The following is a 23950-nucleotide window of genomic DNA, read 5'->3' on the forward strand; positions in this document are numbered from 1 at the left end:
AGAAGAGACAAATGATACAGATGTAAACATACACACCAGAGACAGCTCTGTGATTATGAATAAAGTGCTTAGAATTAATTTGTGTTAAGATTTGTTTTAAGATGCTGTTTTATACCTTTCATCTTCTATGATAAACTATGATTTGCATAAATCAGTGTACAAACACTTAGTCAACTTTTGTTTACAACGAAACTGTGTACGTGGATTTCCCCCTTAAATATTTAACTTTACTTGAAAGTCAAATATCTAAAATATCTACATATCTAAAAAAAAGAAATCTCCACATACAGTATCTTCTGTGAGCACTGTGCAGAGAAAGAAGAAAACACTCAAACAAAAATGTATTGATTTTTCTTGACATTAAATTGTCTCGTGTCCATTTCCCCTTTTATATATGTATTATTTTTTCCTCAACCACAACCACATCTAATATAGTCACTAATGCACCTTCAGCTGCACAAATTTATCTTAACAAGGTACAAAATACTAGATATATTAAACAATATCTTCATATTGTGATTCCTGAATGTTCTGTTGTCATGGACTTTAATAAGTGTGAAGTTTTTAGGTGGAAAGACTCAAGTTATAGTTACAATTTGTGTTTAAAATAGATCATTTTGTTAAAGACAGTGAAAAAGTGTTATAAAGGTTTGATATGAGAATTAAAGCTCAAAATGTGATATGTTTATTTAAATAAATTGATTTCTTTAGGTTTTATTATAGACTGTCATGAGGTCTGATGAAAAATTTACATTTTACAATGATTTGTTTAACCTTAAATTGTATATATATATTTTTTTTTTTTAAATAAAAAGGAGATAACGTTCCAAAGAGCCCGCCTCCTCTGGATCCTGATTGGTGCTGTGGGTTGTTTCTCACAGAAGTCGGGGGAGGAGCTTTACTGCCTACGGAAGCGGAAAAACAGCAGGGACAAAGAAGCAAGTGCCTGGAAAAGAATGAAGAATGAACCTTGAAACACGAGTCCAGGGCTGAAGTGCTGCTCCTGCTGCTTTTAACCTGCTCTCCTGCTTCACTGTCTGTGAGTGTGACTCTGCATCTCTGAAAAATCAAACATCTTTTGATACCAAACAGTCGAGCTAACATGCTAGACTCTAAACTCCTCACACCAGTGTAGATACATCCATGTGAAATGACTCAGGGTTAGATCAGTAGACAGCAGGGCTCTCAAACCTTTTCTCTTGTTCACAGTGGTAAATAAGTGTAGTCTGTATAGAACAGTGACTCTGACAGTCAGGTGGGACATATAGAAGCATTTAAAAGTCACACATATTTCTGTACACACAAGTGGATACACACAAGTGCTTTGACTGATTCAACTTAAAATGGATATTTTCTGGACACTTGGAGTTGGTTTAAGTTTAACTTCCCCTGAGCTCAAACTAGTGACACATTTACTTTTTTCCTCCACAACTAAATGCACAAGAGAAAGAGAGAAAAGCTTTCCACTCACCCAAAATTCAAGATCATAAAAGAAACTCAAATAGGAAGTACTGACACGTAATATCAACACTGACCTTTTTGAGCATTAAATGCTTGTCCCTAATTAAAAACGTACACTAACTATAAGGACAAGGCACTATAATCCTTAGACTGAATTTGTTGCAAAAGCGTGAATCAGAACTACATAAATGTCTTTCTGATGCTCGAGTCCCAACTCCAGGTCTGGCTCCAGGCTGGGGGCCGTGGCTGCGTCATACCGGGCGACGTCATAGTCCTCGATTTTATACAGTTCATAAAAGTGTTGTGTGTTATATTTCGGAGATTTGTGGACTGATTATTTTATAAGAAGCTTTTAATGCCAGTCTCTCAGTAACGTCAGGAACCAGGTACCACAACTGGCACTCACTTTACGGGACCGTGTATTCCGTACTGTAAGACGTTCCGGAGTATAAGTCGCATCAGCCAAAAAATGCGCAATGAAGAAGAAAAAAACATACAAGTCGCACTTTTTGGGGAAATGTATTTTATAAAATCAGAGACCAGGAACCGACATTTCATCTTGAAAGGCAAGTTCTAGTAATAACAATAGAATAAAGAACAACAGACTGAACAGGCGTTAATATGTTCACGTAACATATGAACAGTTCTTCAGATAATTATAGCATAAACAACAGAACAGAACAAGTTTACCAAACTCACGATCTCACTCCAAATCACTAAATCCATAAATTCTTCATCCTCGGTGTCACTTCTGCGCGACCTCTGGAGATAAACCCACAGATCCATGATGTAAACAGAGCGCCGCTTCCTCTTCTGTGTCGCTGTCGTCAGACTCAGCATCAGTTCCAGTTAGAATTATTCAGGTCTTTCTGAATCCCGACAGGATGATTTCGGTGTCACTGAAGTCCAGGCTTTGTCCATCCGTCCAGTGACTTCAGGAAAGTTTCATGTTGCACCCGCATGGTTCCTGTGAAGTTGTGTTCTCCATCCCCGCTTTCCACCAGTCCCCCACAAGTTTCTCGCTCACTCCAAACTTTATTTCTGCTGCTCGATTACCGTTTTCGGCTGCAAATTTCACTATTTGCAGCAAGACAGCAGCTTTTTGTACAGGAGACATTCGCAGTAGACAGTGAAGTGACAGTGGTACAGGAGCAATATTCGTACCAGACGCTGACACACAAACCTAGAGCCTCTCACAGCAGTCAGTCTGAAAATTTTAATATAGAAGTCACAGCGGAGTATAAATTGCAGGAAACACCGAAACCATGGAAAAAAAGTGCAACTTATAGTCCGAAAAATACAGTACATGCATAGTGACGAAATTAAGTGACGTAGATAATAGAACTTCTCTTAGTCCGACCCGTCACCGAGGACCTGTTTGCTTGTTTGATAGACCAGGGCCATGATACCTCAGGCTACTTAGCTCCTAGGATCATTAGGGCACACAAAATCCCCCACAGTTCAGGGGGGAGTTATATTTACTATTGGAAAAAGTATGTGTGAAGAATCCGTCAGTGGTCCAGGTAGAATCCATGGGGAGGAGAAAATTCAGTTTGTCAACTGGACAAAATTTTGTTTGGTTGAAGACGTTTCGCAGCTCATCCAAGCTGCTTCTTCATTTCTGGACTGAACTGAACAGAACTGACAGAACTGAAGAAGCAAAAGTCTTCAACCAAACAAAATTTTGTCCAATTGACAAACAAAATTTTCTCCTCGCTATTGAAAAAGTAATTTTTATTGACATTTGTATTGATTTTATGTCTCTCCTTTTCTGTGTTGTCATGCAGAGCTCGACCAGCAGAATGGGCTTCACTTGTGACCAGTGTGGGAAGGAATTCACACAGTCTGACGCCCTTGAAGAACATATGAAAATCCACACTGTACAAAGACCGTACAGCTGTGACGTCTGTGAGATGGCATTTCCTAGATCGAGCTCCCTCGTAATACATAAGAGAATCCACACCGGAGAAAGACCGTACAGCTGCGACGTCTGCGAGAAGAGCTTCAAGATCTCAAGCCACCTCGTGTCACACATGAGGCTCCACACGGGAGAAAAACCGTACAGCTGCGACGTCTGCGAGAAGGCGTTTTGCACATCGAGCCGTCTAGTGTCTCACATGAGAGTCCACAACGGGGAAAAACCGTACGTCTGTAATGTCTGTGAGAAGACATTTCACGTGTCGAGTAACCTCGTAAGACACATGAGACTCCACACTGGACAGCGACCGTTCAGCTGCGACGTCTGCGAGAAAACGTTTACGATATCAAGCCACCTCGTTGCACATATGAGACTGCACACCGGGGAAAAACCGTACGTCTGCGAGGTCTGTGACAAGGCCTTTTATATGTCGGGTAATCTCGTACGACATATGAGAGTCCACACCGGAGAGAGACCGTACAGGTGCGACGTCTGCGAGAAGGCGTTTTATACGTCGACCGATCTATTGTCGCATGGGAGAGTCCACACCGGGGAAAGGCCGTACAAATGCGATCTCTGTGAGAAAGCGTTTTATATGTCAGGTAACCTCGTGAGACACATGAGGGCCCACACCGGAGAAAGACCGTTCAGCTGCGATCTCTGTGAGAAGGCGTTTTTTACGTCAAGCGCCTTAGTCTCACACAGGAGAATCCACACCGGAGAAAGACCGTACAAATGCGACGTCTGCGAGAAGGCGTTTTTTACGTCCAGCAACCTCGTATCACATCGGAGAGTCCACACGGGAGAAAAACCGTTCAGCTGCGAGGTCTGTGGGAAGGCGTTTTCTCGATCAAGCTCCTTAGTAAAACACACGAGGCTCCACACTGGTGAAAGACCGTACAGCTGTGAACTTTGCGAGAAGACGTTTACCCGGTCGAATAACCTCGCGTCGCATCTGAGAGTCCACACTGGAGAGAGACCGTACGAATGCGACCAGTGTGGGAAGAGTTTCTGTCGACAATCGCATCTCAAAGACCACACCAGGATCCACACCGGAGAAAAACCGTACAGCTGCGACGTCTGCGAGAAGACGTTTGCGATATCGGGCCACCTCGTGTCGCATATGAGAGTTCACGCGGGAGAAAAGCTGTACGCGTGTGACGAGTGTGGGAAGACGTTTAAACAGTCTAGTAAACTAACCGCGCACATGACAGTCCACAGTGGGAAGAAATCGTTCACCTGTGACGTCTGCGAGAACGCTTTTTTTACGTCGTGCGCTCTTGTTAAACACAAAAAGATCCACTCTGGAAAAGGAGAATTCCACTGTGAAGTCTGCGAAAAGGCATTTTTTACGTCATCTGACCTCACATCGCATATGAGAATCCACACCGGGGAAAAACCGTTCAGCTGCGACGTCTGCGAGAAAGCGTTTTATTTATCAGGCGCTTTAGTAAGACACATGAGAGTCCACACTGGAGAAAGACCGTACAGCTGCAACGTCTGCGAGAAGGGGTTTTTTACAACGAGCGCCCTAGTGTCGCATATGAAAATCCACCGGGGAAAGACCGTACAGTTGTGACCAGTGCGATAAGGATTTTAAACACTCGTATAGTCTGGTCAGACATATGAAGGTCCACAGTGGAGAGACGTCGGAGCAAAATGAAGATAAGCAGATTCAAAACTCTCCATAACTTGGGCCCTTCATAAATCTCCAACCAGATTCAGCTAAAATTTCAGTTCTCGTTGCTGTCTGTGTTCATCATCTGCTGCTCTGCTCTCCACTCTACTTCAAATCCGAAATTTGGACTTCATAGACGTTTCAACATCCCATCTGAAAACTCACCTATTCAAAGCTTCTTAGAGTTTGAAATGTGAACTTTTGCGTCCTACTTTCATCAGTTTTTGTTTCTACTCCAAGGTAACTATGGGTGTTTAGAAAGGTGCCAACAAATATTAATCTAAATGAATGAAATCATAGTTTATCTTGAATCTATATCAAAACTAATACTGAAACACATATTGTTTCCCATGATCACAAATGACATTCATACAAAGTTAACAAATGAAACAAGAAACTAGCTGCATTTTGTGTATGTATGTTTCATGAGGGAAAAACATACATAAGTTTGAAATGTGTTAAATTGCCACTTAATTGTTTAAGTTTCATATAACAGGCCTAAATATTCATATAGTATGAATAAACATATTAACATTTAGTAAAATGAGTAATGGAGTTTACAAATGCACAAACTTAGTAAAGAAACGAACACAAAATGAGATGCAACACGACTCTGCTCCACACGACACAAACCAAAGATCACTGTGTTAAAGACAGTGAGAAAGTGTTATACAGGTTTGATTGAGAATTAAGGCTCAAAATGTGATATGTTCATTTAAATAAATGGATTTCTTATTTATTATAGACTGCCATGAGGTCTGATGAAAAATGAACATTTTAAAATGGATTCTAATTAATTGTTTAACCTTAAATTGTATATTTTTTTTCAAAATAGTGAGACATTTCCAAAGAGCCCGCCTCCTCTGGATCCTGATTGGTGCTGTGGGTTGTTTCTCACAGAAGTTGGGGGAGGAGCTTTACTTCCTACGAAAGCGGAAAAACAACAGAGACAAAGAAGAAAGTGCCTGGACACAGAAGCCAACCAAGTTTTGGGAAAGAATGAACCTTGAAACACGAGTCCAGGACTGAAGTGCTGCTCCTGCTGCTTTTAACCTGCTCTCCTGCTTCACTGTCTGTGAGTGTGACTCTGCATCTGTGAAAACTCAAACATCTATTGATACCAAACAGTTGAGCTGATGTGTTCTAGACTCTAAACTCCTCACACCAGTGTAGATACATCCATGTGAATGACTCAGGGTTAGATCAGTAGACAGCAGGGCTCTCACACCTTTTCTCTTGTTCACAGTGGTAAATAAGTGTAGTCTGTATAGAACAGTGACTCTGACAGTCAGGTGGGACATATAGAAGCATTTAAAAGTCACATATTTCTGTACACACAGGTGCTTCGACTGATTCAACTTAAAATGGATATTTTCTGGACACTTGGAGTTGGTTTAAGTTTAACTCCCCCTGAGCTCAAACTAGTGACACATTTTGTTTTCCTCCAAGAGAAAGAGATAAACTTTTTATTTCTTTCAAAAGTAATGTGTTTCAAATATTTTCAGCCCTGCTACTTTGAATGTTTAAGGGCATTTGCACTTCTCTGGAGGAGTGGAGCCTCTGTGTTTGTTATGTAAAGAATCTCTGATCACACCTCCTCCCCCACGTCTCAGGCCAAACTCTAAAGCCGTGTTTGGACTGTGTCCTGTCCTCAAACATCACCCAAACACAACAAACCATTTAAAGCTAAATAATATATCGAGTATAAAGCCTTGTTTCCGTCGCCTCACGTTGGAGTGATCAGACCCTGGAGGAGACTGGCTCCCAGAGACACCGATACAGTACAGCTTCAGACGTGCTTAAAAACACTCAACAGGTGATTGGACGACACAGACTCAGGCGAAAACAAGACGACAAAATGCAGAAAGCATAAAATAGTCATTTCTCACCAAAACTTGACTTGATCTTGTTTTAAACTGTCCTGTTTCAGTAATTAGACTTGTATGTTGAGCTGATATGCTTCAGGTAACAAAGGCAGCACTCACCCAGAATTCAAGATCGTAAAAAAGAAACTCAAAGTATTAACACACAATATCAACACTGACCTTTTTTGACTTCTAGGATCATTCAGGTATGCAAACTCCCCCACCACAGTTCAGGGGGAGTTATATTTTGATTGACATTTGCACTGATTTGATGTCTCTCCTGTTCTGTGTTTCCATGCAGAGCTCGACCAGCAGAATGGGCTTCACCTGTGACCAGTGTGGGAAGGAATTCACACGGTCCGGCACCCTTAGACAACACATGAGAATCCACACCAGAGAAAGACCCTACAGCTGCGACGTCAGTGACAAGGCTTTTTCTACATCGACCCGTTTAGTAGCTCATATGAGAATCCACACGGGAGAAAAACCGTACAGCTCCGACGTCTGTGAGAAAGCGTTTTATATGTCGGGTAATTTAGTAAGACACATGAGAGTCCACACCGGAGAGCGATCGTTCAGCTGCGACATCTGCGAGAAGACATTTAGAATATCAACCCACTTAGTATCACATATGAGAGTCCACACTGGAGAAAAAACGTACGTCTGTGAGGTCTGTAAAAAGGCGTTTTATATGTTGGGTAATTTAGTAAGACACATGAGAGTCCACACCGGAGAGAGAACGTACAGCTGCGACGTCTGCGAGAAGGCTTTTTACTCGTCAAACACATGAGGCTCCACACTGGAGAAAAACCGTTCAGCTGCGACAAGTGTGAGAAGGCGTTTTGCACGACGAGCGCTCTAGTGTCACATAGAAGAATCCACACCGGGGAAAGACCGTACAGCCGTGGCCAGTGCGATAAAGATTTTAAACACTCTTATAGTCTGGTGAGACATATGAAGGTCCACAGCGGAGACACGTCAGAGCAAAGTGTAGATCAGCAGATTCAAAACTCTCTATAACTTCAACACTCAATAAATCTCCAACTAGATTCAGCTAAAATTTCGGTTTTCGTTGCTCATTGTGTTCTTCATCTGCTGCTGTGCTCTCCACTCTGTTTCAAATTCAAACTTTGGACTCCATAGATTAGTGGTGCTCACACTTTTTCAGCATTCGAGCGACTTACAAAATGACCAAGTCAAAATGATCGACCTAATACAAAGCCAAACAAACTGCACTGAAACACTCTGTGCCCCTTTTTTGGGCCCTCCCCCACAGTTTGAGAACCTCTTCTTTAAGAGAACTTCCTCTGGCACTTTACACAAAACTGTGAAAAAAGTGAAGGAAGATTTTTAAACCTGTTTTTTAAAGTTCCAAACTGGAGTTACATTTTTTTCTGGTTTTGCAGTGATATTTACCAGCCTCTGCACGTTTACCAAACCAAACGCACATCGTGACAAACACAGATGCATTTATCACTTTTGTTAGACAAACTTCAGCCAAATGTGGCAGTAGGTCTGTTCTGTAGATCCGCTCTATGCTGTAGACCTGCTTTGTGCCAACACTGGAACACAAATTTAGACTGGTTTTTGCTTCACGTTTGGTCTTGCTCTTCTAATCAGCCGCACTGTGGGAGGGGCTTGTGTTGGCTGTACGCAGGAAGGAGCGAGAGCGTGAAAAGGCGAGGGGCGGCGTGCTGACGTGAGGCAGATGGACAGGTAGGATGTTTAGGAAGTTGAACCTGCCCTGTGATGCACGCTGGTACACGAGGGCACACGCTGTCGCAGACGAGCCGTGCATAGGGAGCGTGTGTGTTTGTGATGCGCCGTAGAGTCTCCGCGGGTTTCAAATGAGCGCACAGGCTGCACTGAGACGCCCCACACGCTCCTGCACCCGCTACAAGTTTATTACCAACAGCAGCGGCCGTAATGAAATATGATCACACTTGTTGAGTGTCAGACCTCGAGTGAGAGACAAGACCGAGTCCAAACGCGATCGAGTCCGAGACGAGTACTAAGACATGACGATCTACCCACATGACCTTGGCAATCGACTGGTAGATTGGGATCGACGTATTGCGCACCCCTGCCGTAGACGTTTCAAAATCCCACATGAAAATTTCCCTATTCAAAGCTTCTTAAAGTTCGATATGTGAACTTTTGCGTCCTATTTTTAGTTTTTGTTTTTGCTGAAATCATTGTCTTTGTTGTGTTTTTTCTATGGCAAAAAGGTTATGTTTATGTTGATTCCCATAATGACAACTGGTATTCATGTAAAGGTAACAAATGAAGTGAGTCATATGTTTCTTTTTCAAACAGTTCAACAGTTCTTTTTCAAAATAAATGTCTATATTTCTTTCATTTCTGTGTCTCAGATCCTTGTTTTTGATTTTGCTGAATAAATCTGGATAACAACTGGACTGTGGCACGAAAATATAAAAGAGACTGAAATTAAAATCTTGGTAAAATATTCATTCTGATTCTGTTCTGCCCAGAAATAACAGCTGTAGAACTTTCCATCCCAAGTCTTAGGCTACATTTGTACGATAATGGCCTGAACCGAAGACGCAGAAGACCCCGTTTAAATGAGCATTTTCGGGAGGAAATCTGCGTGCATATGAAGACGCAAAAGTGTGTGGAATTGGATTGGGTTTACACGGCGTCAGACTCGCCTGCGACGACCTGGTGCATCCAGAATTTGACAGAGGTGATTGCAGATCCTTCTCTGTTCACTGACAGTATCTCTGCAGATTCTCCACATTTGTTGGGAGCCTCCTGTAAGTTTATTCAAGCGACCAGAGCCGTCGCCATCTAAACGAAAGGGACTTCTGATCAAATATTTTGTCATATTTACCCGCAAGTGCAGGCATCAGACTAACTGGTCAAATATTAGTCCCACAGAAGTGCACATTTACACTCTTTGGTAAAGGCAAAGGTAGGTGCTGTTTTATTTCACAGTGTAGACGGGCTAGAAGTTGGCATTTTTGTGAAAACATTTTTGCTCAAATTCATTTGTTTTACTGCAGAGAAATGAAAATTTGAAGTCAAATTATTTTCACATTGATTTCGAGAGGGAAGGTCAAATAACTGAATCATTGAATTTAAATGGAAGTCAGTGAATACATTTCTGAAATACACCCAGTGTTTACAAAATTTTTCACGTCACCAAAATTGGTTGAATTGGATCTAAAAACCTGCACAAACACAGTTCTGTGTGAATTTTCATTGCAAACACAACCACAGCTAATGTCACTAATGTACCTTCAGGTGCACATTTCCCTTTGCAAGGTACAAAATACTATATATATATTAAACAATATCTTTATATTGTGATGCCTGTAGGTTCTGTTTCGTCCTGTGTTTTCAAGTGTGCAGTTTTTAGGTGGAAAGACTCAAGTTATAGTTACAGTTTGTGTTTAGAATAGATCTTTGTGTTAAAGACTGAAAAAGTTTTATATATGTATCAAAATGTGATATGTTCATTTAAATAAATGGATTTCATTAGTGTTTATTATAGACTGTCATGAGGTCTGAAGAAAAAAATATATTTTAAATGAATTAACCTTATAATGTATATTTAAAAAAAAAAAAAAGGTGATGAATTTCCAAAGAGCCCGCCTCCTCTGGATCCTGATTGGTGCTGTGGGTTGTTTCTCACAGAAGTCGGGGGAGGAGCTTTACTGCCTATGAAAGCAAAAAAACATCAGAGACAAAGAAGAACCTGCCTGGAAAAAAATGAAGAATGAACCTTGAAACACGAGTCCAGGGCTGAAGTGCTGCTCCTGCTGCTTTTAACCTGCTCTCCTGCTTCACTGTCTGTGAGTGTGACTCTGCATCTGTGAAAACTCAAACATCTATTGATACCAAACAGTCGAGCTAACAGGTGTCATGGGTTCAGATATTTTCAGTCCTGCTCGTTTGAATGTTCATGGAGGATGAATGGAGGATGAATGGAGGATGAATGGAGGAGAGTGGACCCTCTGTGTTTGTTATGTAAAGAATCTCTGATCACACCTCCTCCCCCACGTCTCAGGCCAAACTCTAAAGCCGTGTTTGGACTGTGTCCTGTCCTCAAACATCACCCAAAACAACAATCATATAAACTCACGAGTGATCAGAAGAGACTGATTAAGCTTCAGATTAAAAACACTCAACAGTTTTGACTTCAGAGTAAAAACATCACTCACTTCAAGACTTGAATCTTGACATGTTATCAAACACTGACCTTTTTGAGCAAATGTTTGACTTGTAAAGTTGAGCAAATTAAACCCCCTTTGAGCACTGTAATCCTTAGACTGAATTTGTTACAAAAACGTGAATCAAAACTACATAAATGTATTACTGATCTTAACAACCACTGTACTACAGATATTACAAACATGGTAATATCAAGACCAAATCTTGGTGTCCATATTTACTTTTGAAGAAAGCAGTTGCAGAGCGTGACCTAGGCCTTCAGTAGTGCTCCGTCGACCCAAGTTTTCTGTGGCCCAGCGCAGGACTGCACCACTGGTGAACTTTGTCCTGGGTCAGGCAAAGATGAGCGTGTAGCTCAGCAGGAGGAACCACATGTCCGGCTCAGGATGTACAGACTCTAAACTCCTGTTGAAAAGACTGGTGGGGGCACGACTCAAGGTGGAGTTTGTGTAGAGTGCACTGGAGGACTTTGAGGCAGTGTGTGGGCGGTGAAGAGGTGTTTGTGTTCGGTAAGGGAGGGGCAGTTGATTTTTACATCTGTGGGGGGGTTAGGACATTGAGTATTTTTTTTTGTTGTCTTTGGTCTTTTGTAGGATAAGTCATAAGTGATATAATAAATGTACTGTTAAAAGTCAAAGTAAAAAATAAAGTGCTCCATCTGAAACAATCCACTCAAGAACTATTTCACGGTTATAAAAGCATCTGATTATACAGAAGTACAGTATAAAGCGCTGTGCATGGAAAAGAAGTGAAGAGCGCCGAGGTGCGCGGAGATCACGTGCGACGATGTAGTTTTGCGAGGATTCACGTGATTCGGAGTCAAGGTGGGGGCCATAGCTATAAAGTGCTGTGGGAAACACTGATATCTCCAGTACTGTCCTGTAGAGACCTGCGACATGAGGGACCAGGACTGAGTGTTGGGACGGGCCCAGAGATGCACCTGAGTAGACTGTCTGGTGACTGCAGGTGAAAAGACTTGCACCGCATGGGGCAGCCATCGCCCAATCTTATTTTGCGGACACCCTGGGCTCTCAGGGTTCTCTCTCTCTCTCTAGTCCAAAATCAGTCCTGGTTTAGTCCTGGTTCTGCTACAGATGCAGTTTGTTGCTTTGGCTGTTTTGCTCTCTGATTCCAATCAGCAGGTCTGAATCCGGTGACATTGTCGTTCGCTGCTAAAGGCCCTGGTGACACCGACTCATAATCTGATTGGTTGAAGCAACAGTTTCAGACATTAATTTTGTGTTTGAGTTCCTGATTGTGAAGGCCTCAGACAGACTTCTTTGATTTTGACTCTGCCTGGCAACAAATGATTGCTGAAATGTGATTGGTCAAATGCTTTAATATGAAAATACAGGTCTGGAAGCAGCACAAACATCGTAAAAGTTCTGAAAGGAAGCAGGCCCACCACTGGAAGAAAGTAATTTTTATTGACATTTGCACTGATTTAATCTCTCTTCTTTTCTGTGTTTCCATGCAGAGCTCGACCAGCAGAATGGGCTTCACCTGTGACCAGTGTGGGAAGGAGTTCACACAGTCTGACGCCCTTAAAGAACATATGAAAATCCACAGTGTACAAAGCCCATTCAGTGGTGATGTGTGTGAGATGGCATTTCCTAGATCGAGCTCCCCCGAATGGAAACACCTCGCATCACATAAGAGATTCCACACCAGGGAAAAACTGTACGTCTGCGAGGTCTGTGACAAGGCGTATTATATGCAGAGTAATTTCGCTCAACATATGAATGTCCACACCGGAGAGCGACCGTACAAATGTGACGTCTGCGAGAAGAAGTTTACTACAACAGGTGGCGTAGTAACACATATGAGACTCCACACTGGAGAAAGACCGTACAAATGTGACATCTGCGAGAAGACGTTTACTACGTCAGGCAAACGCCTATTACATAGAAGAATCCACACCGGAGAAAGACCATTCAAATGCGAAGTCTGCGAGAAGGCGTTTACTACGTCAGGCGCACTCATAGTTCATCGGAGAGTCCACACTATAGAAAAACTGTACATCTGCAACGTCTGTGGGGAGGCGTTTTCTCGATCAAGCTCCTTAGTAAAACACATGAGATTCCACCCGGGTGAAAGACCGTACAGCTGTAATCTTTGCGAGAAAACGTTTACTCATCCGAGTAACCTCGCAAGGCATCTGAGAGTCCACCCTGGAGAGAGACCATACAGCTGTGACGTGTGTGAGAAGACGTTTCAACGATCAAGATACTTAACACAACACAAGAGAGTCCACACTAGAGAAAGATCGTACATCTGCAACGTCTGTGGGGAGGCGTTTTCTGGATCAAGCTCCTTAGTAAAACACATGAGATTCCACCCGGGCGAAAGACCGTACAGCTGTAATCTTTGCGAGAAAACATTTACTCATTCGAGTAACCTTGCAAGGCATCTGAGAGTCCACCCTGGAGAGAGACCATACAGCTGTGACGTGTGCGAGAAGACGTTTCAACGATCAAGCAACTTAACACAACACAAGAGAGTCCACACTAGAGAAAGATCGTACAGTTGTGACCAGTGCGATAAGGATTTTAAATCCTCTTATAAACTGATCAGACATATGAAGGTCCACACTGGAGAGAGACCGTATGAATGCGACCAGTGTGGGAAGAGTTTTAATCAACAATCGCATCTGAAAAGCCACACCAGCATCCACACCAGAGAAAAAAAACGTACAGCTGTGACGTCTGCGAGAAGACGTTTCAGCGATCAAGCTACTTAACACAACACAAGAGATTCCACACTAGAGAAAGATCATACAGTTGTGACCAGTGCGATAAGGATTTTAAACGCTCTAATAGTCTGGTCAGACATATGAAGGTCCACAGTGGAGAGACATCAGAGCAAAATGAAGATCCATAACTTGGGCCCTTCATAAATCTCCAACCAGATTCAGCTCAAATTTCTGTTCTCATTCTCATTGTGTTCATCATCTTCTGCTCTGCTCTCCACTCCGCTTCAAATCCAAACTTTGGACTCCATAGACGTTTCAAAATCCCACTTGAAAAACACAACTGGTCAAAGCTTCTTACCATTTGAAATGTGAACTTTTGCGTCCTATTTTCACCAGTTTTTCTTTTTACTCTAAGGTAACCATGGGTGTTTAGAAATGTGACAAGAAGCATAAGTTACCATATTTTCTGCACCATAGGGCGCGCTCTTAAGCCTCCAACCCCATCAAAAAATGATTGGGTGCCCCTCAATCCAGAGCACCCTATACACGAATCCACTCTGTCCCAGCACGACTTCAGTAAACTATTACTGGAGCAGACAGCGACCGCACAGCGAAAAACACCCACAGCCACACTCATCACTCCACGCTGACGAGGAACAGAACGGAACGGAGGAATGAACCGAAAAAGTGAGTGCAATGTGCCACTTCTAGACACAACTGAACAACTGAGTCACTGCGAACACAGCGGTCCCAGACAGCACCCTCCCTACACGCCCTAATGTCACTAATGTACCTTCAGGTGCACACATTTACCTTTGCAAGAAACAAAATACTATATATATATATTAAACAATATCTATATATTTGTGATGCCTGTAGGTTCTGTTTTGTTCTGTGTTTTCAAGTGTGCAGTTTTTAGGTGGAAAGACTCAAGTTATAGTTACAATACAATTTGTGTTTAGAATAGATCATTGTGTTTTGTTGGAGCCATATTACGCCTCTCTACCTCCCGTCTCTCTGTGTGGTGCTATTTGTAACTTGCTACACAATTTGTTCCCCTATATAAGGGGGGAGAAAGACACACTCAGGTGTTGCAGTGTGAAGGTATACAGTCTTTTGACCGTGATCTGTTGAGTGCTGAATCTGTGTATTTTTGGATGGCTAGAAGGTACGCCAATAAACTAATTGAGGAATAAGGCATTTGCACTCTTTTTATGGAAGACACGCGTCCGAGACACCACACACGCTGCAGCCATAGCGGTACTTGCACAGGGCAAGTTTTGGCCGCTACATTGTCAAAAGACTACCTCAGGTACCGTCCGGGCGTTAAGATGTTGCGTCGTCTGTGATTGGCACAGCACGGTTTCCTGGAGTGGACTCTAACTTTTGGGCACGGGGTGCGGATGGATTTGTGTACACTGTAAATACAAACACTGTGTAAAAAATGTGCACCAAGGGTTTCAACAAAAAATTGAGACAAAGGAAAAAATAAATTGTAAGGACACATAAAGACAGTCACAGTAGTGAAAAAGGAATGAAGGCTTCTGTAGCTGCAGCATTGGTAAAAAATAAAGGCTGAAAAGGCTGCGGCTACTGGCTAAAGCTTCATATATGGAGGAGATTCATGCACTTGAAGCAAAGCAAAGAGGAATCAGGAGAAGGTTGGGTGAACTGGAGCTTGAGACTAAATTGGCTGAGGTGACAGCAAAGTTGGCAGTGTTGAATGCCTCAAATAAACGTAAAACTGTAAAACCCAGACCACTGCTGCTGGAGCCCAAGGTGCCTCAGTCAACTCTGTATCCTTTAAAACCATGTTTATTAAAGCAGAGCACAAGTCTCCCTGTTTTGCTTGAAGATCAAACAGGGGCCAGTGACGATGATGGTTTTGATGCAGTGAACTGGGAGGCGCCAGAGATACGTGCCACAGTGGTGGATGCTTTTGCGTCAACAGGGGCCAGAACCACCACTGACATGGATTTGTCCCAAACTGAACCTGTTCTTTCACCTGAACCACAGAAGGACCTTGATACCCCTGCCATGGAACAATCTGAGCCACCTATCATGACCAACATGGACAGTAGTTTGCAGAGTGCAAGTGTAACACAAGCTGTCCAGCCTCTGATTGATTGAGAGCGCTGGTGGCACAGAGGATGAGGAGCAGGAGAAGACTGTTGCTGGTATGAACTGTATGGACATTGAGCAAACAGTTGTGGATAGTCCTCTGCTGCTGGAGCTGGGCTGCAGTGGCCCCTCACAGGACAGTTAAGCCTTGAGTGCCTGCTCATTTGCATTGGATAGCTGGAGTACTGCTGTTGCACTGCCCCCTGGTGATCCTCTGCACGTTTATGGTCCCTCAATGAACATTTCTCTCTTTGAATGTACTCTTTGTTGCCCTTATGATTTGTGTTTTGTATCTGCTTGTTTGTCAAGTCCATAAGTTGTTTCAACTAAAAATCTGCAAAGCCTTCATAAGAAAAAAGTGGAAAATGTTTTATTATATTAACTGAACTGGATGGAATTAAGTGCAAACAATGATTTTTGGAAATTGAATAATGGTATTGGATATTTTGGATAAATGTGTAACTGTGTCCCTATGTAAATATAAGATAAGTTAATTTATGGCTCCAAATGTATTTGTATTTTGTGTGGTGCTATTTGTAACTTGCTACGCAATTTGTTCCCCTATATATAAGAGGGAGAAAGACACACTCAGGTGTTGCAGTGTGAAGGTATACAGTCTTTTGACCGTGATCTGTTGAGAGCTGAATCTGTATTTTTGGATGGCTAGAAGGTACGCCAATAAACTCTTTTTATGGAAGACACGCGTCCGAGACACCACACACGCTGCAGCCGTAGCGGCGGACCCTATATATATATATATATATATATATATATATATATATATATATATATATATATAATGTGATATGTTCATTTAAATACATGGATTTCATTAGGCTTTATTATAGACTGTCATGAGTTCTGAAGAAAAATGAACATTTTAAATTAATTAACCTTAAATTATATATTTAAAAAAAAAGAAAAAAAACAAAACGGTGAGACATTTCCAAAGAGCCCGCCTCCTCTGGATCCTGATTGGTGCTGTGGGTTGTTTCTCACAGAAGTCGGGGGAGGAGCTTTACTGCCTACGACAGCGGAAAAACAGCAGAGACAAAGAAGAAAGTGCCTGGACACCTCGTTTTGAGAAAAGAATGAACCTTGAAACACGAGCCCAGGGCTGAAGTGCTGCTCCTGCTGCTTTTAACCTGCTCTCCTGCTTCACTGTCTGTGAGTGTGACTCTGCATCTGTGAAAAATCAAACATCTATTGATACCAAACAGTTGAGCTAACGTGTGCTAGACTCTAAACTCCTCACACCAGTGTAGATACATCCATGTGAAATGACTCAGGGTTAGATCAGTAGACAGCAGGGCTCTCAAACCTTTTCTCTTGTTCACAGTGGTAAATAAGTGTAGTCTGTATAGAACAGTGACTCTGACAGTCAGGTGGGACATATAGTACGTAGGCAGTAGGTTTAAGTTTAACTCCCCCTGAGCTACAACTATTGACACATTTTGTGTTTTCCTCCAAGAGAAAGAGATAAACTTTTTATTTCTTTCAAAAAGTCATGTATGTCAGATATTTTCAGCCCTGTTTGTTTGAATGTTCATGGAGGATGAATGGAGGAGAGTGGAGCCTCTGTGTTTGTTATGTAAAGAATCTCTGATCACACCTCCTCCCCCACGTCTCAGGCCAAACTCTAAAGCCGTGTTTGGACTGTGTCCTGTCCTCAAACATCACCCAAACACAACAAACCATTTAAAGCTAAATAATATATCGAGTATAAAGCCTTGTTTCCGTCGCCTCACGTTGGAGTGATCAGACCCTGGAGGAGACTGGCTCCCAGAGACACCGATACAGTACAGCTTCAGACGTGCTTAAAAACACTCAACAGGTGATTGGACGACACAGACTCAGGCGAAAACAAGACGACAAAATGCAGAAAACATAAAATAGTAATTTCTCACCAAAACTTGACTTGATCTTGTTTTAAAGTGTCCTGTTTCAGTAATTAGACTTGTATGTTGAGCTGATGTGCTTCACATAACAAAGGCAGCACTCACCCAGAATTCAAGATCATAAAATAAATTCAAATAGGAACTATTGACACGTAATATCAACACTGACCTTTTTGAGCATTAAATGTTTGTCCCTATTTAAAAACTTGCACTAATTATAAGGAGTTATTACAGTGAGCAAATTGGACAAACCCCCACTGAGCATTATATTATTATTGTTATTATTATTATATATATATTATATTGGTGTTACAATATTTACTTTTGAAGAAAGCAGTGGCAGAGTGTGAATTTCACACCTAGGCCTTCAGTAGTGCTCCATCTGAAACAGTCCACTCCTTAAGAACAATTTTACGGTTATAAAAGCATCTGATTATACAGAAGTAGAGTATAAAGAGCTGTGCGTGGAAAAGAAGTGAGGAGCGCTGGGGTGCGCGGAGATCACGTGCGACGACTAGTTTTGCGAGGATTCACGTGATTCAGAGGGACGTAGTCAAGGCGGGGGGTGTTACGGCCCCAGGCCTGATGGCGATGCAGAGCCGGAGACAGGCCACGAGCCATAACAGGGGGCCATAGCTATGAAGTGCTGTGGGAAACACTGATATCTCCAGTACTGCCCTATAGAGACCTGCAACATGAGGGACCAGGATGGGCCCAGAAGTGCGCTTGAGTAGACTGTCGGGTGACCGCAGGCGAAAGGACTGACGTCACACAAGGCTCTGCGCAGCCGTCGCCCGATCGTATTTTGCGGACACTCTTCTCCACGGGCTCAGGGTTCTCTCTCTCTCTAGTCCAAAATTAGTCCTGGTGTAGTCCTGGTGTAATCAAGTCTGATTGGTTGAAGCAACAGTTTCACAGACATTCATTTTGTGTTTGAGTTCCTGATTGTGAAGGCCTCAGGCAGACTTCTTTGACTTTGACTCTGCCTGGCAACAAATGATGGCTGAAATGTGATTGGTCAAATGCTTTAATATGAAAATACATGTCTGGAAGCAGCACAAGCACTGGAAGAAAGTAATTTTTATTGACATTTGCACTGATTTAATCTCTCTGCTTTTCTGTGTTTCCATGTAGGGGTCGACCGGCAGAATGGGCTTCACCTGTGACCAGTGTGGGAAGGAATTCACACAGTCTGACGCCCTTGAAGAACATATGAAAATCCACAGTGTACAAAGCCCATACAGCGGTGATGTCTGTGAGAAGGCGTATTTTTCACAAGAGGCCCTAATGTTTCACAGAAAAGTCCACGCTGAAGAAAAACCCTTCAGCTGTGACGTCTGTAAGAAAACTTTTTCTACATCAGGTGCCCTAGAATCACATAGGAATATCCACACTGGAGAAACCACGTACGCCTGTAATTTCTGCGAGAAGGCTTTTTTTTCATCAGACACCTGCTTAAAACACATGAAGGTCCACACCGGGAAGAGATCGTTCCGCTGCGACGTCTGCGAAAAGGCATTTTATACGTCAAATAACCTCGCAGTACATATGAGAGTCCACACCGGGGAAAGACCGTTCAGCTGCGACGTCTGCGAGAAGAAGTTTTCTACGACAGGTGACCTAGTGAGACATATGAGACTCCACACCGGAGAGCGACCGTACAAATGTGACGTCTGCGAGAAGACTTTTACGGCGTCGAGCTACTTAGTACGCACAAAAGAACCCACACAGGAGAAAGACCGTACAGCTGCGACCTCTGCGAGAAGGCGTTTTTTACATCAACTGTCCTAGCAGTACACATGAAAACCCACACTGGGGAAAGACCGTTCAGTTGCGATATCTGTGGGAAGGCATTTGTTACGTCAAGCAACCTTGTATCTCACAGGAAAGTCCACACTGGAGAAAGACCGTTCAGCTGCGACGTCTGCGAGAAGACATTTACGGAATCGAGCCACCTCGCAGCACATATGAGATTCCACACCGGGGAAAAACCGTACATCTGCGAGGTCTGTGACAAGGCGTTTTATATGTCGGGCAGTCTGGTACGACATATGAGAGTCCACACCGGAGAGAGACCGTACAAATGTGACGTCTGCGAGAAGGCGTTTTGTACGTCGACTGATCTATTGTCGCATGGGAGAGTCCACACCGGGGAAAGGCCGTACAAATGCGACGTCTGTGAGAAAGCGTTTCATATGTCGGGTAACCTCGTGAGACACATGAGGGCCCACACCGGAGAAAGACCGTTCAACTGCGATCTCTGTGGAAAGGCGTTTTTTTACGTCAAGCGCCTTAGTCTCACATACAAAAATCCACACCGGAGAAAGACTGTACAAATGCGACGTCTGCGAGAAGGAGTTTTTTACATCCAGCAACCTCATATCTCATCGGAGAGTCCACACTGGCGAAAAACCGTTCAGCTGCGAGGTCTGTGGGAAGGCGTTTTCTCGATCAAGCTCCTTAGTAAAACACACAAGACTCCACACTGGTGAAAGACCGTACAGCTGTGAACTTTGCGCGAAAACGTTTACTCATTCGCATAACCTCACGTCGCATCTGAGAGTCCACACTGGAGAGAGACCGTACAAATGCGACCAGTGTGGGAAGAGTTTTTGTCGACCATCGCATCTCAAAGACCACACCAAGATCCACACCGGAGAAAAACCGTTCAGCTGTGACGTCTGCGAGAAGACGTTTTTTACGTCAAGCGCCCTAGTGTCACATATGAAAATCCACACCGGAGAAAGACCGTACAGTTGTGACCAGTGCGATAAGGGTTTTAAACACTCATACAGTCTGGTCAGACACATGAGGGTCCACAGTGGAGAGACGTCAGAGCAAAGTGTAGATCAGCAGATTCAAAACGCTCTATAACTTGGACGCTCTGTAAATCTCCAACCAGATTCAGCTAAATGTTGTGTTCTCGTTGCATCTTCGTCAGCTGCTCTGTTCTCCACGCGAACATTTGGAACACAATCCCCTTCAAATCCCAACTTTGGACTCATTTAGTGTGATTTTGATGGACAGAGCAAGCGATTCTAAGTGTGCTCCTCTTAGTCGTGGCAAAACACGCAGGAGGTGTTGTGAAAATGTATTTTAATAAGTGTCTTTTGGTAAGAAATGATTCGGCGCGCGCGTCTTCACACGCTCTCCCCAGGGACGGCGTTCTTAGGGACGGGCCTGCTCCGTCACATCAAAATCACGCTAAACCAGTTCAGTCACTTACCCTCGCGCCGCCGCCTTCGCCCTCCTCCCGCGGTGCGTTCTGGTAAACCTGGAAACATCCGCGCCAGTAGCTTAAATCTTTCTGTCGTGTGGGTTCCGGGGATCATGTTCATTTGCGTAGTCAATTAAACTGATTATCTGTCTCTCTGAAATGATAAAACGAGACCTGTTCATTCTGTACATAAGGTGTTGCATGGATATAACTGCAGATATATGAAACATTAGCCATTTAGTTGTGGAAACGGTGCAAATCATATTCATTGAGCGGATTATGTAATGTGGGAGGGGCAAACGGGGGTATATAGGTGCGCTCTGCAGCTCTGCCATCAGTTATGATCGGGTTACAGTGGAGGTAACGTGCACGGAGAGAACCAGAGCGAGAGAGTAAACGCACGACTTAAAGGGGAAGTCTAACAAAAACTAATTTTTGTTCGTTTGCCTCGAACTTGAACTTTTTTTTCCAATGAACCACTGTAAATATTTTTCCACTCACGTTTGGCACCTTCTTTTTTGTTTTTTGGACTGTTGCAGAGCACAATAAAGCAAACAAAATGCATTTCCTGACTAAGCCTGAGTTTTCTGGAAGAACCCCACCACACTTGACATTTGTTGGGAGCCTCCTGTAAGTTTTTTCGAGTGGCCAGAGCCATCACCGTCTAAACGAAAGGGACTTCTGATAAAATATTTAGTTGTATTTACCCGCAAGTGTAGGCATTAAACTAAGTGGTCAAATATTAGTCCCACAGAAGTGCACATTTACACTCTTTAGTAAAGGTAAAGGTAGGTGCTGTTTTATTTCACGCTGTAGACGGGCTAAAAGTTGGCATTTTTGTGAAAAACATAATTTTTTGCTCAAATTCGTTTGAAATTTGAAGTCAAATTATTTTCACCTTGGTTTCGAGAGGGAAGGTCAAACAATTTAATCATTTAATTTAAATGGAAGTCAGTGAATACATTTCTGAAATACGCCCAGTGTTTACAAAATTTCTCATGTCACCAAAATTGGTTGAATTGGGATGAAACTCACGTGTCTAAAAACCTGCACAAACACAGTTCAATATGAATATTCATTGCAAACACAACCACAGCTAATGTCACTAATGTACCTTCAGGTGCACGTTTCCCTTTGCAAGGTACAAAAATACTATATATATATTAAACAATATCTTTATATTGTGATGCCTGTAGGTTCTGTTTCGTCCTGTGTTTTCAAGTGTGCAGTTTTTAGGTGGAAAGACTCAAGTTATAGTTACAGTTTGTGTTTAGAATAGATCATTGTGTTAAAGACTGAAAAAGTTTTATATATGTATCAAAATGTGATGTGTTCATTTAAATAAATTGATTTCATTAGTGTTTATTATAGACTGTCATGAGTTCTGAAGAAAAATGAACATTTTAAATGAATTAGCCTTAAATTGTATATTTAAAAAAAAAAAAAAAAAAAAAAGGGTGAGACATTTCCAAAGAGCCCGCCTCCTCTGGATCCTGATTGGTGCTGTGGGTTGTTTCTCACAGAAGTCGGGGGAGGAGCTTTACTGCCTACGGAAGCGGAAAAACAGCAGGGACAAAAGAAGGAAGTGCCTGGAAAAGAATGAAGAATGAACCTTGAAACACGAGTCCAGGACTGAAGTGCTGCTCCTGCTGCTTTTAACCTGCTCTCCTGCTTCACTGTCTGTGAGTGTGACTCTGCATCTGTGAAAACTCAAACATCTATTGATACCAAACAGTTGAGCTGATGTGTTCTAGACTCTAAACTCCTCACACCAGTGTAGATACATCCATGTGAAATGACTCAGGGTTAGATCAGTAGACAGCAGGGCTCTCAAACCTTTTCTCTTGTTCACAGTGGTAAATAAGTGTAGTCTGTATAGAACAGTGACTCTGACAGTCAGGTGGGACATATAGTACGTAGGCAGTAGGTTTAAGTTTAACTCCCCCTGAGCTACAACTATTGACACATTTGTGTTTTCCTCCAAGAGAAAGAGATAAACTTTTTTATTTCTTTCAAAAAGCCTTGTGTTTTAGATATTTTCAGCCCTGCTAATTTGAATGTTCATGGAGGATGAATGGAGGAGAGTGGAGCGTCTTTATTTGTTATGTAAAGAATCTCTGATCACACCACCTCCCCCACGTCTAAAGCCGTGTTTGGACTGTCTCCTGTCCTCAGACATCACCCAAACACAACAAACCATTTATTGCTAAATAATATATTGACTATAAAGCCTTGTTTCCATTGGCAACAAACACATAAGCTACACAAACATAAATTCACTCAGTTCCTCTTAAACACCTTACACAATCAAACAGTAATAAGAAACTAAGACACATAATACAACATCATAACAGGCACAAACTTACTGTGGTCATAAACGAACACTTCAAAACAACGACAATCTACAAGATCTAAAAGTAAACTCTAGTTGCAGGAACCACATTTCCTCCAGTCACTACTTAGGCAATTTAAAAGGCAGGAGCGCCCTCTAGTGGACCTTCCACAGATTACAACAAAACCAGACAATTTATTTAACAAGAACATGGAAATCAAAAGGCCTTTTGTACAGCGTGAAGATCACCTGTGATCGCACAGTCATTGCCTGATCGGACTTTGCAGACACCCTGCTCCACAGGCTTGGGGTTCTCTCTCTCAATAGTCCAAAATTAGTCCTGGGTTAGTCCTGCTTCAGTCCTGGTTTAGACCTGACTTAGACCTGGTTTAGATCTGGTTTAGACCTGGGTCAGTGCTGGTTCAGTCCTTGTTCAGTCCTGCTTTAGTCCTGGTTCCGCTACAGATGCAGTTTGTTGCTTTGTCTGGTTCTCTCTCTTGACTCCAGTCACGGGTCTGAATCCGGTGACATTGTCGTTAGCTGCTAAAGTCCCTGGTGACACCAATTTAAAATC

General features: G+C 42.6%; 3 protein-coding genes and 2 pseudogenes across 4 annotated transcripts in view; all 5 read left to right on the forward strand.

Annotated features, from left to right (window-relative positions):
- Positions 1–908: 908 nt before the first annotated feature.
- Positions 909–9280, forward strand: LOC110158139 (zinc finger protein 271-like; annotated as a pseudogene).
- On the forward strand, positions 7239–7942 carry LOC110158161 (zinc finger protein 189-like). Its single transcript, XM_055153108.1, has 2 exons — positions 7239–7579; positions 7630–7942. Exons 1-2 carry the CDS (start codon positions 7239–7241, stop codon positions 7940–7942), a joined length of 654 nt encoding a protein of 217 aa, XP_055009083.1.
- A 119-nt stretch (positions 9281–9399) lies between the features above and the next one.
- On the forward strand, positions 9400–14079 carry LOC129408571 (zinc finger protein 271-like). Of its 2 annotated transcripts, none has more exons than XM_055152326.1 (3): positions 9400–9626; positions 10580–10737; positions 12594–14079. In XM_055152326.1, the coding sequence occupies exon 3, from the start codon at positions 12609–12611 to the stop codon at positions 13854–13856; it is 1248 nt and encodes a 415-aa protein (XP_055008301.1). In that variant the 5' UTR covers positions 9400–9626; positions 10580–10737; positions 12594–12608; the 3' UTR covers positions 13857–14079. The 2 variants fall into 2 exon arrangements, with proteins under 2 accessions (XP_055008301.1, XP_055008302.1); XM_055152327.1 differs by having other exon boundaries at positions 10580–10733.
- A 2871-nt stretch (positions 14080–16950) lies between these two features.
- On the forward strand, positions 16951–22407 carry LOC129408613 (zinc finger protein 271-like; annotated as a pseudogene).
- Positions 19024–23950, forward strand: part of LOC129408753 (zinc finger protein 271-like) — a 58195-nt gene continuing 53268 nt past the window's right edge. The window contains exons 1-2 of the mRNA XM_055153109.1: positions 19024–19166; positions 22568–22726. The gene's annotated coding sequence lies outside the window, so the exon portion shown is untranslated. The remainder of the gene's footprint in view (positions 19167–22567; positions 22727–23950) is intronic.

Source organism: Boleophthalmus pectinirostris, unplaced genomic scaffold, assembly GCF_026225935.1.
Source record: "Boleophthalmus pectinirostris isolate CB_2022bp ecotype Guang Dong unplaced genomic scaffold, ASM2622593v1 HiC_scaffold_17, whole genome shotgun sequence".
Lineage (NCBI taxonomy): Eukaryota > Metazoa > Chordata > Actinopteri > Gobiiformes > Gobiidae > Boleophthalmus > Boleophthalmus pectinirostris.